This window comes from Bufo bufo, chromosome 11 (assembly GCF_905171765.1).
Source record: "Bufo bufo chromosome 11, aBufBuf1.1, whole genome shotgun sequence".
NCBI classification, from domain to species: Eukaryota; Metazoa; Chordata; class Amphibia; order Anura; family Bufonidae; genus Bufo; species Bufo bufo.
The window spans coordinates 67,729,131-67,745,073 of record NC_053399.1 but is presented as its reverse complement, the minus strand read 5'-3'; the positions used below and the strand labels follow the sequence as shown (position 1 = coordinate 67,745,073).

Sequence of the window (15,943 nt, the reverse complement as noted above, 5' to 3'; positions counted from 1 at the left end):
TTCTTTTTTCGACATAAATAACAAGATAACTTTATTCTCTGAGTCAGTACGATTCAAATACATATAAGTTTTACTACATTTGCACAATAAAAACCCTTTCAAAAATGTGAACGAATGTGAGGGCTTTTATTTTTGTGGGACATAATACTTTTTGATCGCTTTCATTCTGTTTTTTTTTTTGCTGGCGACTAAGCAAAAAGACAAAAAAACTCACTGAAAAAAAGTGGCCTAAATGGGTGAAAATGCTCCAAACCCAGACACTGTAGCGTGTCTATAACCGGGGGAGCAATTCCTCCACAGACAACAACATGCGTGACGTGGTGCATGAGGGGCTCCGATATGTTCCTGACTGGAAGATATTGGCAAAGTTCTCAGCTTTTAACATCGGCCTGAGGAATTAGCTAGTATTGTCAGTTGCGTATCATTTTGGTGCATTTTTTGCATTGATTTTCGACTAAGCAAAAAGAAACAATTCTGTGTAGATTTTATTTTTGCAATTCTATTCAATTGGAAAGTATTTTTTCATCTGAAAAAAGCATATTTTCATTGCAATTTTGAGGCCTAAACTAGGCTCTGGCCTGCTGCAGAGGCATCGGCACCCAGCTATCTCATTTGCGGGGTGCCGATGTAAGTCCACTCCCTCTGTAACTGCTTACATGCGGCTGGCACCATTAATCGTAGCATGTAAAGGGTTAAAGGGATTCTGTCACCAGGTTTCACCCCTGTCAGCTAAACATATGCTGATGTTCAGGGCCTCATCAGGATTCCTAATGTGGGTTTCTAAATGTGATCCGTAGCCTTATTTTGCTAAAAAACAGGTTTTACTAACCTGTCACTCAAAGAAATAAGGTGCCCAAGGGATGCAAGGTGCCGGCCGCACACACCGCCGTTCGTGCCCAGCGCCACCTTTCCAGACTTCTGCACCGCCTCCTAATCCTCTGTGCCGCCTCTCGCTCTCCCTCCATCCATCCCCCCTCCTCCCTCTGTAAGATCTCGCGCGTGCGCACAGGGCTCTGCCTGGTGCGCCCGTGCGGACTTCTCGATTTGGCTTCTTAAAGCGAAGTGTGCATGCGCCGGCACTTTGCTCAACCCAGGTATGACCTGCACTCTGGCGCCAGCCTCTCAGAGCCCTGTGCGCACGCGCTATATCTTACAGCAGGAGGAGGGGGGATGGAGGGAGAGCGAGAGGCGGCACAGAGGATTAGGAGGCGGTGCAGAAATCTGGAAAGGCGGCGCTGGGCACGAACGGCGGTGGGTGCGGCCGGCACCTTGCATCCCTTGACATCCCCTTGGGCACCTTATTTCTTTGAGCGACAGGTTAGTAAAACCTGTTTTTTAGCAAAATAAGGCTACGGATCACATTTAGAAGCCCACATTAGGAATCCTGATGAGGCCCTGAACATCAGCATATGTTTAGCTGACAGGGGTGAAACCTGGTGACAGAATCCCTTTAAACAGTTTAGATCGGTGCTACTGCTGCACCAAGCTGTTACAGTAGGAGAGCGGCTCTAACGTCAGAGCTGAGCTCCCGCTCTCCGCTGCACAGGAGACCCGTGCAGTGCTTTCACTGGGCTGCCATTAATAGGCGGTGGTGCAGCCTAAGGCCCCTTATTGACCGATTTAAAAAGGAGTATTGGTGGTCACTAAGAGGTTAAATAAATTAAGTCATAACAAAATGTAATCATTTTGGTAGAAGCATTCTGTTCAGGAATTTAAAGAACTGACCATTCTTCTTTTGTCATACTCATATTGACGATGTGATTCTAGAAAAAAAATAAACAGAATAATAGTGCCATGCATTTATGATACATAAACATATTGAAGATAGAAAATATTTTAAAAAATGATCTCACCTTGGACAAAAGTAGATCAATGTCAGTCTCCGGCCCGTTAGGAAGTGATGACAACTGAACAGATCCTTTACCCAAAAATAGTGTCTGCTTGTCAAGTTCAGGTGCCATGTCATTCTTAACAAAATGTGACATACACATATGGAACATAAATACATATTCATTGTAAAAAATAAACTTTAATAGAAGTTAGACAGCACTTTTTATGAGTAACATACCTGTGCTATTCTCATAGTCTTTAAAAGGGAGACATCTAGATGTGGACTCATATAACTGTCAGCATGGAAAACAAATTTGCCCACTTCTTCAGTTTGAAATTGATTTAATGGAGCACTTATCTGTTTTTCATAAGACCCAGGTACAGACAATTTTAATATGCAGTTCCCTGAACAATGAAAAATGTTAAAATTTAGGCTTCATTTGCAGTGTATTAATAATACCACCACATACAATCACTCTTGTCTCCGTCACAGTTTTTTGGAAAGTAAATTAGATGATAGTATGGCCCATACTATTTTTGTTTGTGTGATATATATATATATATATAAAAAAAGAAAAACAATGGCGGCACCGGAAGAACAACACAAAAGGGTGCTATGTCCAGGGATGTAGCAGCTTACCCCGTCAATAGTAGATGAAAAACGGACAGCACTCCAAGTAAAAGTAGATGGTGTTTATTCACCCATGTGGATGGCAACGTTTCAGCTCATACAAGAGCCTTTGTCAAGCAATGAACACAATACAAAAGGGGGTATATATAGGCCAACCCCTATGACATCACAATGTGATCAATTATCAGCCAAATACAATAAAGTGCAAATAGTGCATATGTGATACATAAAAACATAAGTATATCAGTGTACAATATATCAATAAATCAGTGGTGTATGTCAAATACATTATAAAATCAATGCGTAATCGCAATAAAGTGCATAAAGGTAAATTGATGAATCAATAAACAACAGGTGTATCCTGGAATATATAATAAGTGGGAAGGACAAAACGATGCTGCCAAAGGGAGGAGGAGCAATGACATACCCGATGTCGCTCGATGCCACACATGTCGATAGCCGCCACGTCCAGCGTTCAGGTGGATGCAATGCGCAGGCGCCAAGTCGCGTGAGGAATAAGATGTAACTTCCTCAAATGACGTAGCCGGCGCATGCGCATGAGTATCAAAAGCTGTGTCGGCCATCTTGAAAGTGGTAAAAACCTCACATGGGAAGAAACGCAGACAATAGACCGCAACAAGAACGCGATATAGTGTGATCTCCCCACAAGTCACAGTGGGGGTATGCACAGAATAACACTACTTAAATCAAACAGAAAAAAGGTTACTAATGATGATCACTGTGTGTGCGCATAGCCTGACAATGAACAGAGTAGCGCAAAACGGAAACAGTGCCGTTCACCTAATTGTGTATCCATAAGGAACAAAGAGAAACAAGTGCATGAGAAAATGCAACATGCTTCCCCAAGTGAGCCATCTGAAGCAATACACCCAGCAGCAATCATGCTGCGGGCATGCCACAAAAAAGCCCACGGTTCCCCATGGACACACATGTCATATAGGACACACAGTAAACAACGCAATATACCAATTATATAAAAATCTGAAAAAAGTATGACCACAGCAAAAAACAACAAAAACTCTATATGGAAACATGTAGGCAAATACAGAGCATCTCGAGTACGTCTCACTTCTCCAACCTGCAGCATCATTCTTGTCTGTGTAAAAGAAAAAAGAAGAATAGAAATAAGAAACTGGCTTAATGGTGTTCAAAATACACTAAATACCCTCAAAAAATAGACACATATCGCATATATAACAATTGTGGGGGCAAACTACTCCACTAAACATATAACCCCGGGTTGTAATCTGCATTGAGACCATTTGATTTAAGTAGTGTTATTCTGTGCATACCCCCACTGTGACTTGTGGGGAGATCACACTATATCGCGTTCTTGTTGCGGTCTATTATCTGCGTTTCTTCCCATGTGAGGTTTTTACCACTTTCAAGATGGCCGACACAGCTTTTGATACTCATGCGCATGCGCCGGCTACGTCATTTGAGGAAGTTACATCTTATTCCTCACGCGACTTGGCGCCTGCGCATTGCATCCACCTGAACGCCGGACGTGGCGGCTATCGACATGTGTGGCATCGAGCGACATCGGGTATGTCATTGCTCCTCCTCCCTTTGGCAGCATCGTTTTGTCCTTCCCACTTATTATATATTCCAGGATACACCTGTTGTTTATTGATTCATCAATTTACCTTTATGCACTTTATTGCGATTACGCATTGATTTTATAATGTATTTGACATACACCACTGATTTATTGATATATTGTACACTGATATACTTATGTTTTTATGTATCACATATGCACTATTTGCACTTTATTGTATTTGGCTGATAATTGATCACATTGTGATGTCATAGGGGTTGGCCTATATATACCCCCTTTTGTATTGTGTTCATTGCTTGACAAAGGCTCTTGTATGAGCTGAAACGTTGCCATCCACATGGGTGAATAAATACCATCTACTTTTACTTGGAGTGCTGTCCGTTTTTCATCTACTATTGACGGGGTAAGCTGCTACATCCCTGGACATAGCACCCTTTTGTGTTGTTCTTCCGGTGCCGCCATTGTTTTTCTTTTTTTCATATCGCTTGGGTGGCTGAGCACGGATTTTTTATTCATATGTTGTGATTATTGTCCGTTGACATTTCACTATGACGGACATTGATTTCCCATGTGGCTCTATGTACTCCCAGGAGGAGACCGATCGCATATTGCATGACATTGGGGGAGATGCTGCTTTTTTGAACACCCCCTCTATTCATGAGCTCAAAAAGAAGTTCGAGTTCCTGTCCAAAAAGACGGCTTCACTACGGCTACACATGACCACGCTTGGTGAATATTTCAAAATGCAGAGAATTCCACGTGGCATGCGGTCCAATCTGAGACCTAATTTATTCTCACACAATGCATCATTTTGCAAGAAGTTTAAAATGCTATCCAATCGGTATTCACTTGATTTTATCCTGCTAAATATCCAGTATTTGCAACAGGAATTATCCACCATTGCCAATGATACGGCTGAGATTGACCTCACATTACGGTCATCCTTGTCCAGTGAGGAATATGCATTGTTCAGCGACAACGTATTGGCTCATGTGGCACGTGCTAAAACCGAATTGGAGGAAGGCAAAAGATCTAAATGGAATCGTGACTCCGATGACTATAAAAAGGATGCGGTGTATACTTGGCAGGCTGACACCATGAATTCCAATTTTAAAGATCCAAGAAAGAGAAAAAGGAATACACCAGCTACTGTTGCAGCGTCTACTCTTTTTTTAGGGAACAATGTGGACACACAAAGGAAAAACGTGGTCGGACCAGGAGAGGAGGTCGTAGACACCGTAGAACCAACTGTGTCCAGAATCAACAAAACCAGAGCTCAGACCAGCAAATCTCTGGTGAACAAGAGGAAGTGACTGTCATCAACTTATCCAGTAGGATGCTCACCCCAGCACAAGTGAGTGTTCTTAATAGAGGACTTTCTTTCTGTCCCATTTCTTCCCCTAACTGGTTTGATCTGGACTCTGATCTATCTGCATTTTTTCGCAGAATCAAGTTAAAAGTATGGTTCAACACTAGGGCACGGATCGCGGCGCCTCAGGCTAGCGAGTTCTCCCTGAGACGCCTCGATCTGTCCATTAAGAGCCATTTTTCCCCCATTGTCAATGAGGCCTCTGTTGATGCATTTATTTCTGCTGTCACTGCTGACATAAACGTGTATAAATTGAGTTGTAAGGATCATGTTTTTAAACATCCTAATGTTTCTAAGGTGGAGATTGAAGCACTTGACCAACTCAGACAGGACCCTTCTTTGACAATTAAACCTGCGGATAAGGGTGGCGCTGTCGTCGTCATGGACACCAGTAAATATATCAGTGAGATTCTACGTCAGCTGGATGACAAGGATGTTTATTCGGTCCTTCAGGCTGACCCCAAATTTGGCATAGCTAGACTTATCAAGGAATGTTTGGCTGAGGCCAGATTGGCTGGCACTATTGATGAGGACTTGTGCACTTTTCTTACTGTTGACCATCCGGTCACACCTGTTTTATATATTCTTCCTAAAGTGCACAAGTCGCTTGTTGATCCACCCGGACGCCCGATTGTGTCCGGTTCGGACTCCATCTTTAGTTGCATTGCCAACTTCCTTGATAAGGTCTTGCATGATTTTGCTACAGGGGCGGAGTCGTATATACAGGATACGACTGATTTCCTGTGTAGGCTGGATAAGATTGATCTTACTGGTGTCCATGAGGTCCACCTGGCATCTTTCGATGTCACCTCATTATATACCTCGATTGATCATGATTTGGGTATTGGTGCCATTGAACGTATGTTAGGTTCTTCATCTTATTCCACGGCGGCTAGACAGTTTATCATTGATCTACTACAGATCATCTTAAGATACAACTATTTCCTTTTCCAGGACACGTTTTTTCAACAACAAAGGGGCGTGGCTATGGGATCTAACGTAGCACCTACGTATGCTAATATCTTTATGAGGTGCTTTGAGGAGGATGTCGTCCTTGTATCACACCACCGCAGCCATTTGCTGCGGTGGTGGAGATACATCGACGACATTTTCCTCATATGGACAGGTAGTGTTGCCCAACTTGATGATTTTCATCTATTTCTCAATAGTGTCAATAGGGACCTTCAATTCACCTTGGTACATTCTGAGACTGAATTGCAGTTCCTGGATACCACGGTCATTTTCAATCAGGGCAAGCTGCATACACGGTTATACACCAAGCCCACAGATAAAAACACCCTTCTTTGTTTTAACAGTGGGCATCCCCGGAGTATGCTTAAAAGTTTGCCTTTTTCTCAATTTCTTAGAGTTAAACGCATTGTCTCTGAACCTGAACAGGTTGATCTGGCCTTGGACAACATGTCCAAGAAATTTCAGAATAGGGGATATCCCACCCAGCTCCTGGAGTCTCACATACAAAAAGTCTGTGGTGTAGACAGGAGCAGCACTTTGGAGAGGAGGGTGTCCGATAGGTCCGTCTGTCGGATACCCTTCATCTCCAAATATACAGAGCAAAGTGAGGCCATCAATCGCATTATCAAGCGTCATTGGGGTATTCTGGGTGGGTGTCACAGTGAGATCTTAGAATTTAGATCCCCTCCCCTCTTCTCTTTCTGTCGATCTAGGAATCTACGTGATCAACTTGTCAGAGCGGACATTGGGCCTAGGTCCAAGTCTGTTCAAACTTCTTTAACTACACATGGCAAGGGTAGTTTCCCTTGCTTGTGTTGCATTGATTGCAAATACATGGGTAGGGGTTCTACCTTTGTCCATCCTACCACTGGAGTTTCTTACCCTATCCGATTCCACCTTACATGCAATTCAAACTATGTAATTTACGTTTTAATCTGTCCGTGTAAATTATTATATGTGGGTGAAACGTCGACGGATCTCAGAACGCGGTTGAACAATCATCGATTGTCAATACGCAAAAAAAGAAAGGACCTCCCTGTTGCCAAACATTTTACGGAGCTTCAACACTCCGAAAGAGATCTTAAATGTTGGGTCATTGACCATATTCCCATGCCCAGACGTGGGGGTAACAGGGTGTTGATCCTGAGAAAAAGAGAGCTTTTTTGGATTTATACCCTCAACAGCTTGAGACCCAATGGTCTCAATGCAGATTACAACCCGGGGTTATATGTTTAGTGGAGTAGTTTGCCCCCACAATTGTTATATATGCGATATGTGTCTATTTTTTGAGGGTATTTAGTGTATTTTGAACACCATTAAGCCAGTTTCTTATTTCTATTCTTCTTTTTTCTTTTACACAGACAAGAATGATGCTGCAGGTTGGAGAAGTGAGACGTACTCGAGATGCTCTGTATTTGCCTACATGTTTCCATATAGAGTTTTTGTTGTTTTTTGCTGTGGTCATACTTTTTTCAGATTTTTATATAATTGGTATATTGCATTGTTTACTGCGTGTCCTATATGACATGTGTGTCCATGGGGAACCGTGGGCTTTTTTGTGGCATGCCCGCAGCATGATTGCTGCTGGGTGTATTGCTTCAGATGGCTCACTTGGGGAAGCATGTTGCATTTTCTCATGCACTTGTTTCTCTTTGTTCCTTATGGATACACAATTAGGTGAACGGCACTGTTTCCGTTTTGCGCTACTCTGTTCATTGTCAGGCTATGCGCACACACAGTGATCATCATTAGTAACCTTTTTTCTGTTTGATTTAAGTAGTGTTATTCTGTGCATACCCCCACTGTGACTTGTGGGGAGATCACACTATATCGCGTTCTTGTTGCGGTCTATTGTCTGCGTTTCTTCCCATGTGAGGTTTTTACCACTTTCAAGATGGCCGACACAGCTTTTGATACTCATGCGCATGCGCCGGCTACGTCATTTGAGGAAGTTACATCTTATTCCTCACGCGACTTGGCGCCTGCGCATTGCATCCACCTGAACGCTGGACGTGGCGGCTATCGACATGTGTGGCATCGAGCGACATCGGGTATGTCATTGCTCCTCCTCCCTTTGGCAGCATCGTTTTGTCCTTCCCACTTATTATATATTCCAGGATACACCTGTTGTTTATTGATTCATCAATTTACCTTTATGCACTTTATTGCGATTACGCATTGATTTTATAATGTATTTGACATACACCACTGATTTATTGATATATTGTACACTGATATACTTATGTTTTTATGTATCACATATGCACTATTTGCACTTTATTGTATTTGGCTGATAATTGATCACATTGTGATGTCATAGGGGTTGGCCTATATATACCCCCTTTTGTATTGTGTTCATTGCTTGACAAAGGCTCTTGTATGAGCTGAAACGTTGCCATCCACATGGGTGAATAAACACCATCTACTTTTACTTGGAGTGCTGTCCGTTTTTCATCTACTATATATATATATATATATATATATATATATATATATATAAACTTCAAGAATGGGGATAACATAGGATGGGCCATCCTATGTTATCCCCATTCCTGAAGTTTATATATATATATATATCACACAAACAAAAATTCAAACAGCAGCACTAGTCCAATAGACCACAGGTGCAAAATCCTCCAAGCCGCTGGCTCAACAGCTAAATAGATGATATATATCCAAAAGATGAGGCAGCACTCCAATAGATAAAGTCAAAAACGGTGGACCCTTTATTGACCCCTCTGCAACGTTTCAACTGCTCAATGCAGTCTTTATCAAGACTATACAGTCAGGTCCATAAATATTGGGATATCGACACATCTCTAACATTTTTGGCTCTATACACCACCACAATGGATTTGAAATGAAACAAACAGACTGTCAGCTTTAATTTGAGGGTATTTACATCCAAATCAGGTGAACGGTGTAGGAATTACAACAGTTTGCATATGTGCCTACCACTTGTTAAGGGTCCAAAAGTAATGGGACAAATGGCTTCTCAGCTGTTCCATGGCCAGGTGTGTGTTATTCCCTCATTATACCAATTACAATGAGTAGATAAAAGGTCCAGAGCTCATTTCAAGTGTGCTGTTTGCATTTGGAATCTGTTGCTGTCAACTCTCAAGATGAGATCCAAAGAGCTGTCACTATCAGCATTGCAAGCCATCATTAGGCTGAAAATACAAAACAAACCCATCAGAGAGATAGCAAAAACATTAGGCATGGCCAAAACAACTGTTTAGAACTTTCCTAAAAAGAAGGAACGCACCGGTGAGCTCAGCAACACCAAAAGACGGTGGATGACCGAAGAATTCTTTCCCTGGTGAAGAAAACACCCTTCTCAACAGTTGGCCAGATCAAGAACACTCTCCAGGAGGTAGGTGTATGTGTGTCAAAGTCAACAATCAAGAGAAGACTTCACCAGAGTAAATACAGAGGGTTCACCACAAGATGTAAACCATTGGTGAGCCTCAAAAACAGGAAGGCCAGATTACAGTTTGCCAAACGACATCTAAAAAAGCCTTCACAGTTCTGGAACAACATCCTATAGACAGATGAGACCAAGATCAACTTGTACCAGAGTGATGGGAAGAGAAGAGTATGGAGAAGGAAATGAGCTGCTCATGATCCTAAGCATGCCACCTCATCAGCGAAGCATGGTGGTGGTAGTGTCATGGCATGGGCATGAATGGCTGCCAATAGAACTGGTTCTTTTGTATTTATGGATGATGTGACTGCTGATGAAAGAATCAGGATGAATTCTGAAGTGTTTCGGGCAATATTATCTGCTCATATTTCAGCCAAATGCTTCAGAACTCATTGAACAGCGCTTCACAGTGCAGATGGACAATGACGAAAGCATACTGCAAAAGCAACCAAAGAGGGAAAGAAGTGAAAAGTTATACAATGGCCAAGTCAATCACCTGACCTGAATCCGATTGAGCATGCATTTCACTTGCTGAAGACAAAACTGAAGGGAAAATGCCCCAATAACAAGCAATGGCAGTAGAGGCCTGGCAGAGCATCACCAGGGATGAAACCCAGCGTCTGGTGATGTCTATGCGTTCCAGACTTCAGGCTGTAATTCACTGCAAAGAATTTGCAACCAAGTATTAAAAAGTGAAAGTTTGATTTATGATTATTATTCTGTCCCATTACTTTTGGTTCCTTAACAAGTGGGAGGCACATATGCAAACTGTTGTCATTCCTACACCGTTCACCTGATTTGGATGTAAATACCCTAAAATTAAAGCTGACAGTCTGCAGTTGAAGCACATCTTGTTAGTTTCATTTCAAATTCATTGTGGTGGTGTATAGAGCCAAAAATGTTAGAATTGTTTCAATGTCCCAATATTTATAGACCTGACTGTATATATCTCATATATATAAAAATGAGTTTCTGTCTGTCTGTCTAGACGTTCTTTATGCGCGACCAAACAACTGGGCCGATCTTCACCAAATTTGGCACACAGGTACATCAGGTGTCCGGGAAGATTTTAGACCGGGTCTTAGCTCTCTAGGACGTACCGTTCCTGAGATAGTCCCCAAAAATAACCCACATTAGCCAATACAAGCCTGCAAGTCTTTCTCTTAAAAGCCCAACTGTTACAAACACAGTTTTACTCCAGGTTTCCATAACAACCCAGCCATTTTTCTTTACTGCTTAAAGGGGCGGGCAATATGGAGGTCACTGTTATTAAAGGGGTGGGCACAGTGGAGGTCACTTATTAAATGGGCGGGTGCTATGAAGGTCCCTGTTAAAGGGGCGGTCACTGTAAAAGTCACTGTTAAAGGGGCGGTCACTGTGAAAGTCACTGTTAAAGGGGCGGTCACAGGGAAAGTCACTTTTAAATGGCGCGGTCACTGTGGAGGTCTCCGTTAAAGGGGCGGCCACTATGAAGGTCACTGTTAAAGGGGTGGTCAATGCTAAAGGGGCGGGCACTGTGGAGGTAACTGTTAAAGGTGCATGCACTGTTAAAGGGTGGCCACTCTGAAGGTCATTGTTAAAAGGGAGCACTGTGGAGGTCAATGTTAAAGGGGTGGCCACTGTGGAAGTCAATGTTAAAGGGGCAGGCACTTTGGAGGTCATTGTTAAAGTGGCGGGTACTGTAGAGGTAGGATAGAAAAATAGCCAGGACCGGATGGCATACACCCCGTATCCTAAGGGAATTAAGTAATGTCATAGCCAGACCCTTATTTCTGATATTTGCAGACTCTATACTGACAGGGAATGTCCCACAGGATTGGCGCATGTCAAATGTGGTGCAAATATTCAAAAAGGGTCCAAAAACAGAGCCTGGAAACGATAGGCCGGTAAGTTTAACATCTGTTGTGGGTAAACTGTTTGAAGGTTTTCTGAAAGATGCTATCTTAGAGCATCTCAACGAAAATAAGCAAATAACGCCATATCAGCATGGCTTCATGAGGGATCGGTCATGCCAAACTAATTTAACCAGTTTCTATGAGGAGGAAAGTTCTAGACTTGACAGCGGCGAATCAATGGATGTCGTATATCTGGACTTCTCCAAAGCATTTGACACTGTACCACATAAAAGGTTAGTATATAAAATGAGAATGCTCGGACTGGGAGAAAACGTCTGTATGTGGGTAAGTAACTGGATCAATGATAGAAAACAGAGGGTGGTTATTAACGGTACACACTCAGATTGGGTCACTGTCACTAGTGGGGTACCTCAGGGGGCAGTATTGGGCCCTATTCTCTTCAATATATTTATTAATGATCTTGTAGAAGGCTTGAATAGTAAAGTATAAATTTCAACAGATGACACTAAACTGTGTAAAGTAATTAACACTAAAGAGGACAGTATACTGCTACAGAGGGATCTGGATAGATTGGAGGCTTGGGCAGATAAGTGGCAGATGAGGTTTAACACTGACAAATGTAAAGTTATGCACATGGGAAGGAATAATGCAAGTCACCCGTACATACTAAATGGTAAAACACTCGGTAACACTGACATGGAAAAGGATCTAGGAATTTTAATAAACAGCAAACTAAGCTGCAAAAACCAGTGTCAGGCAGCTGCTGCCAAGGCCAATAAGATAATGGGTTGCATCAGAAGGGGCATAGATGCCCGTGATAAGAACATAGTCCTACCACTTTACAAATCGCTAGTCAGACCACACATGGAGTACTGTGTATAGTTCTGGGCTCCTGTAAACAAGGCAGACATAGCAGAGCTGGAGAAGGTCCAGAGGAGGGCAACTAAAGTAATAACTGGAATGGGGCAACTACAGTACCCTGAAAGATTATCAAAATTAGGGTTATTCACTTTAGAAAAAAGATGACTGAGGGGAGATCTAATTAATATGTATAAATATATCAGGGGTCAGTACAGAGATCTATCCCATCATCTATTTATCCCCAGGACTGTGACTGTGACGAGGGGACATCCTCTGCATCTGGAGGAAAGAAGGTTTGTACACAAACATAGAAAAGGATTCTTTACGGTAAGAGCAGTGAGACTATGGAACTCTCTGCCTGAGGAGGTGGTGATGGTGAGTACAATAAAGGAATTCAAGAGGGGCCTGGATATATTTCTGGAGCGTAATATTACAGACTATAGCTTCTAGAGAGGGGTAGTTGATCCAGGGAGTTATTCTGATTGCCTGATTGGAGTCGGGAAGGAATTTTTTATTCCCCTAAAGTGGGGAAAATTGGCTTCTACCTAACAGTTTTTTTTTTGCCTTCCTCTGGATCAACTTGCAGGATAACAGGCCAAACTGGATGGACAAATGTTTTTTTTTTTTGACTCATGTACTATGTTACCATGTTATAGGGGAAACTGTTGATATCTTTTTACGACACACGGAAACCTAAAATGAAATAGATTAAATATACCCGTGCGTAGCTGGGTCCTTCTGCTATATATATATATATATATATATATATATATATATATATATAAAAAGGAAAAAAATTACCAGCAGCACCACCAAGCCAGAAAACAAGTAAAGAGGGTGCACTGTCCGAGTATGGTAACTGGTGCTTACCCACTGATACGGAACAAAGAAATCGGACTGCACTCCAGTTGTATCTTCAATGAAAAAAGGTTTATTCACCCATAGGTGGCACAAGCGACGTTTCGGCTCACAAGCGACGTTTCGGCTTGAGAAAGGCATATTGCGAGCCGAAACGTCGCTTGTGCCACCTATGGGTGAATAAACCTTTTTTCATTGAAGATACAACTGGAGTGCAGTCCGATTTCTTTGTTCTATATATATATATATATATATATATATATATATATATAGACAACGTAGGATCAGGGCAGCACACCTGGTGGTAGATCAATGGGTGCCAGCGGTGAAAACACCTTACCAAGGTGTATAATGCAGAAAAAGTAAAGACACCGCAGCACATCCGTAGGTGAAAAAATGTGGATCTTTATTCACCCTTGCGACGTTTCAGTCCACTTGCTGGGACTATTATCAAGCAATGCATCATATAAAACTGTGGGTATTTATGTGGTCATATCGAATTAACATACATAAGTGACAATTGATAAATTATACAAGAAAATGTGCAAAAAAATATCTCATATATAAATGAGAAAAACACTGTGCCTGGAAGACAGTATAATCAGTACAGATATTCATGTAAAAAACATCCAGGTATTGTGGTTATTCAATAACATAGTATAATATACAAGTGGCAATCAACTATATATAATAATCATCACCTGTGTCAGTGCAAGTGTAAACAGAGAGAGAATTATTAGGAACACCTGTTCTATTTCTCAATAATGCAATTATCTAGTCAACCAATCACATGGCAGTTGCTTCAATGCATGTAGGGTTGTGGTCCTGGTCAAGACAATCTCCTGAACTCCAAACTGAATGGCAGAATGGGAAAGAAAGGTGATTTAAGAAATTTTGAGCGTGGCATGGTTGTTGGTGCCAGACGGGCCGGTCTGAGTATTTCACAATCTGCTCAGTTACTGGGATTTTCACGCACAACCATTTCTAGGGTTTACAAAGAATGGTGTGAAAAGGGAAAAACATCCAGTATGCGGCAGTCCTGTGGGCGAAAATGCCTTGTGGATGCTAGAGGTCAGAGGAGAATGGGCCGACTGATTCAAGCTGATAGAAGAGCAACGTTGACTGAAATAACCACTCGTTACAACCGAGGTATGCAGCAAAGCATTTGTGAAGCCATAACACGCACAACCTTGAGGCGGATGGGCTACAACAGCAGAAGACCCCACCGGGTACCACTCATCTCCACTACAAATAGAAAAAAGAGGCTACAATTTGCACGAGCTCAACAAAATTGGACTGTTGAAGACTGGAAAAATGTTGCCTGGTCTGATGAGTCTCGATTTCTGTTGAGACATTCAAATGGTAGAGTTCCGAATTTGGCGTAAACAGAATGAGAACATGTATCCATCATGCCTTGTTACCACTGTGCAGGCTGGTGGTGGTGGTGTAATGGTGTGGGGGATGTTTTCTGGGCACACTTTAGGCCCCTTCGTGCGAATTGGGCATCGTTTAAATGCCACGGGCTACCTGAGCATTGTTTCTGACCATGTCCATCCCTTCATGACCACCATGTACCCATCCTCTGATGGCTACTTCCAGCAGGATAATGCACCATGTCACAAAGCTCGAATCATTTCAAATTGGTTTCTTGAACATGACAATGAGTTCACTCTACTAAAATGGCCCCCACAGTCACTAGATCTCAACCCAATAGAGCATCTTTGGGATGTGGTGGAACGGGAGCTTCGTGCCCTGGATGTGCATCCCTCAAATCTCCATCAACTGCAAGATGCTATCCTATCAATATGGGCCAACATTTCTAAAGAATGCTATCAGCACCTTGTTGAATCAATGCCACGTAGAATTAAGGCAGTTCTGAAGGCAAAAGGGGGTCCAACACCGTATTAGTATGGTGTTCCTAATAATTCTTTAGGTGAGTGTGTATATACATATATATATATATATATATATATAGTGGGGATTTGCTCTGGTAGTAAGGACTAGCGGATGCAGTATAGAGTGGAGCTCAGGAGTCTGTGTAATGTGAACTGAGGGTTGGGCTGGGATTTGAGATTTGAGCCGGGCTGGAGGACTCAGGCTCCTCTAAAGGCGAACAGGCCGCCTTTGGACTTGATGAGGCTGAACTGCTAACAGGGTGTGAATTAACACCCAGGAGAAAAGGTGACTTTTATTGTTTATGGACTTCCCTTGTGTGTGAACAAACACCAAGCCACCTGTGTTTTGTGATACACCTTATCTGCATTTTATTATACACCAATGTGTGAATAAACACCGCTGTTTGATTCAAGAACCAAACCAAAGTACACAGTGGTGACAGGTCAGGGCCAATTTCTTATCGCCTCTATTTTGTTTACTTGGGGTTTGATCACTCCGCGCCCAATGACATACCCCAGGTATTTTGTCTCTAACCCTATTGCACATTTTTTTGGTTAGCGGTTAGTCCAGCTTTTCGAAGGGAGTCTTCTACAGCCTGCACTCTGGGCAGGTGACTTTCCCAGTCGGTAATGTGGATAACAATATCGTAAGGTAAGCCGAAGCA

The 15,943-nt window shown here is 42.3% G+C and overlaps 1 protein-coding gene across 3 annotated transcripts in view; it reads right to left on the bottom strand.

Annotated features, from left to right (window-relative positions):
* Positions 1-15,943, bottom strand: part of PLA2G4F (phospholipase A2 group IVF) — a 490,195-nt gene that overhangs the window by 288,048 nt on the left and 186,204 nt on the right. For all 3 annotated transcript variants that reach the window (XM_040410952.1, XM_040410953.1, XM_040410954.1), the window contains exons 8-10: positions 2,069-2,235; positions 1,854-1,967; positions 1,726-1,763 (exon numbers count right to left, since the gene is read on the bottom strand). In XM_040410952.1, the coding sequence (XP_040266886.1) occupies positions 1,726-1,763; positions 1,854-1,967; positions 2,069-2,235 (319 nt within the window). The remainder of the gene's footprint in view (positions 1-1,725; positions 1,764-1,853; positions 1,968-2,068; positions 2,236-15,943) is intronic.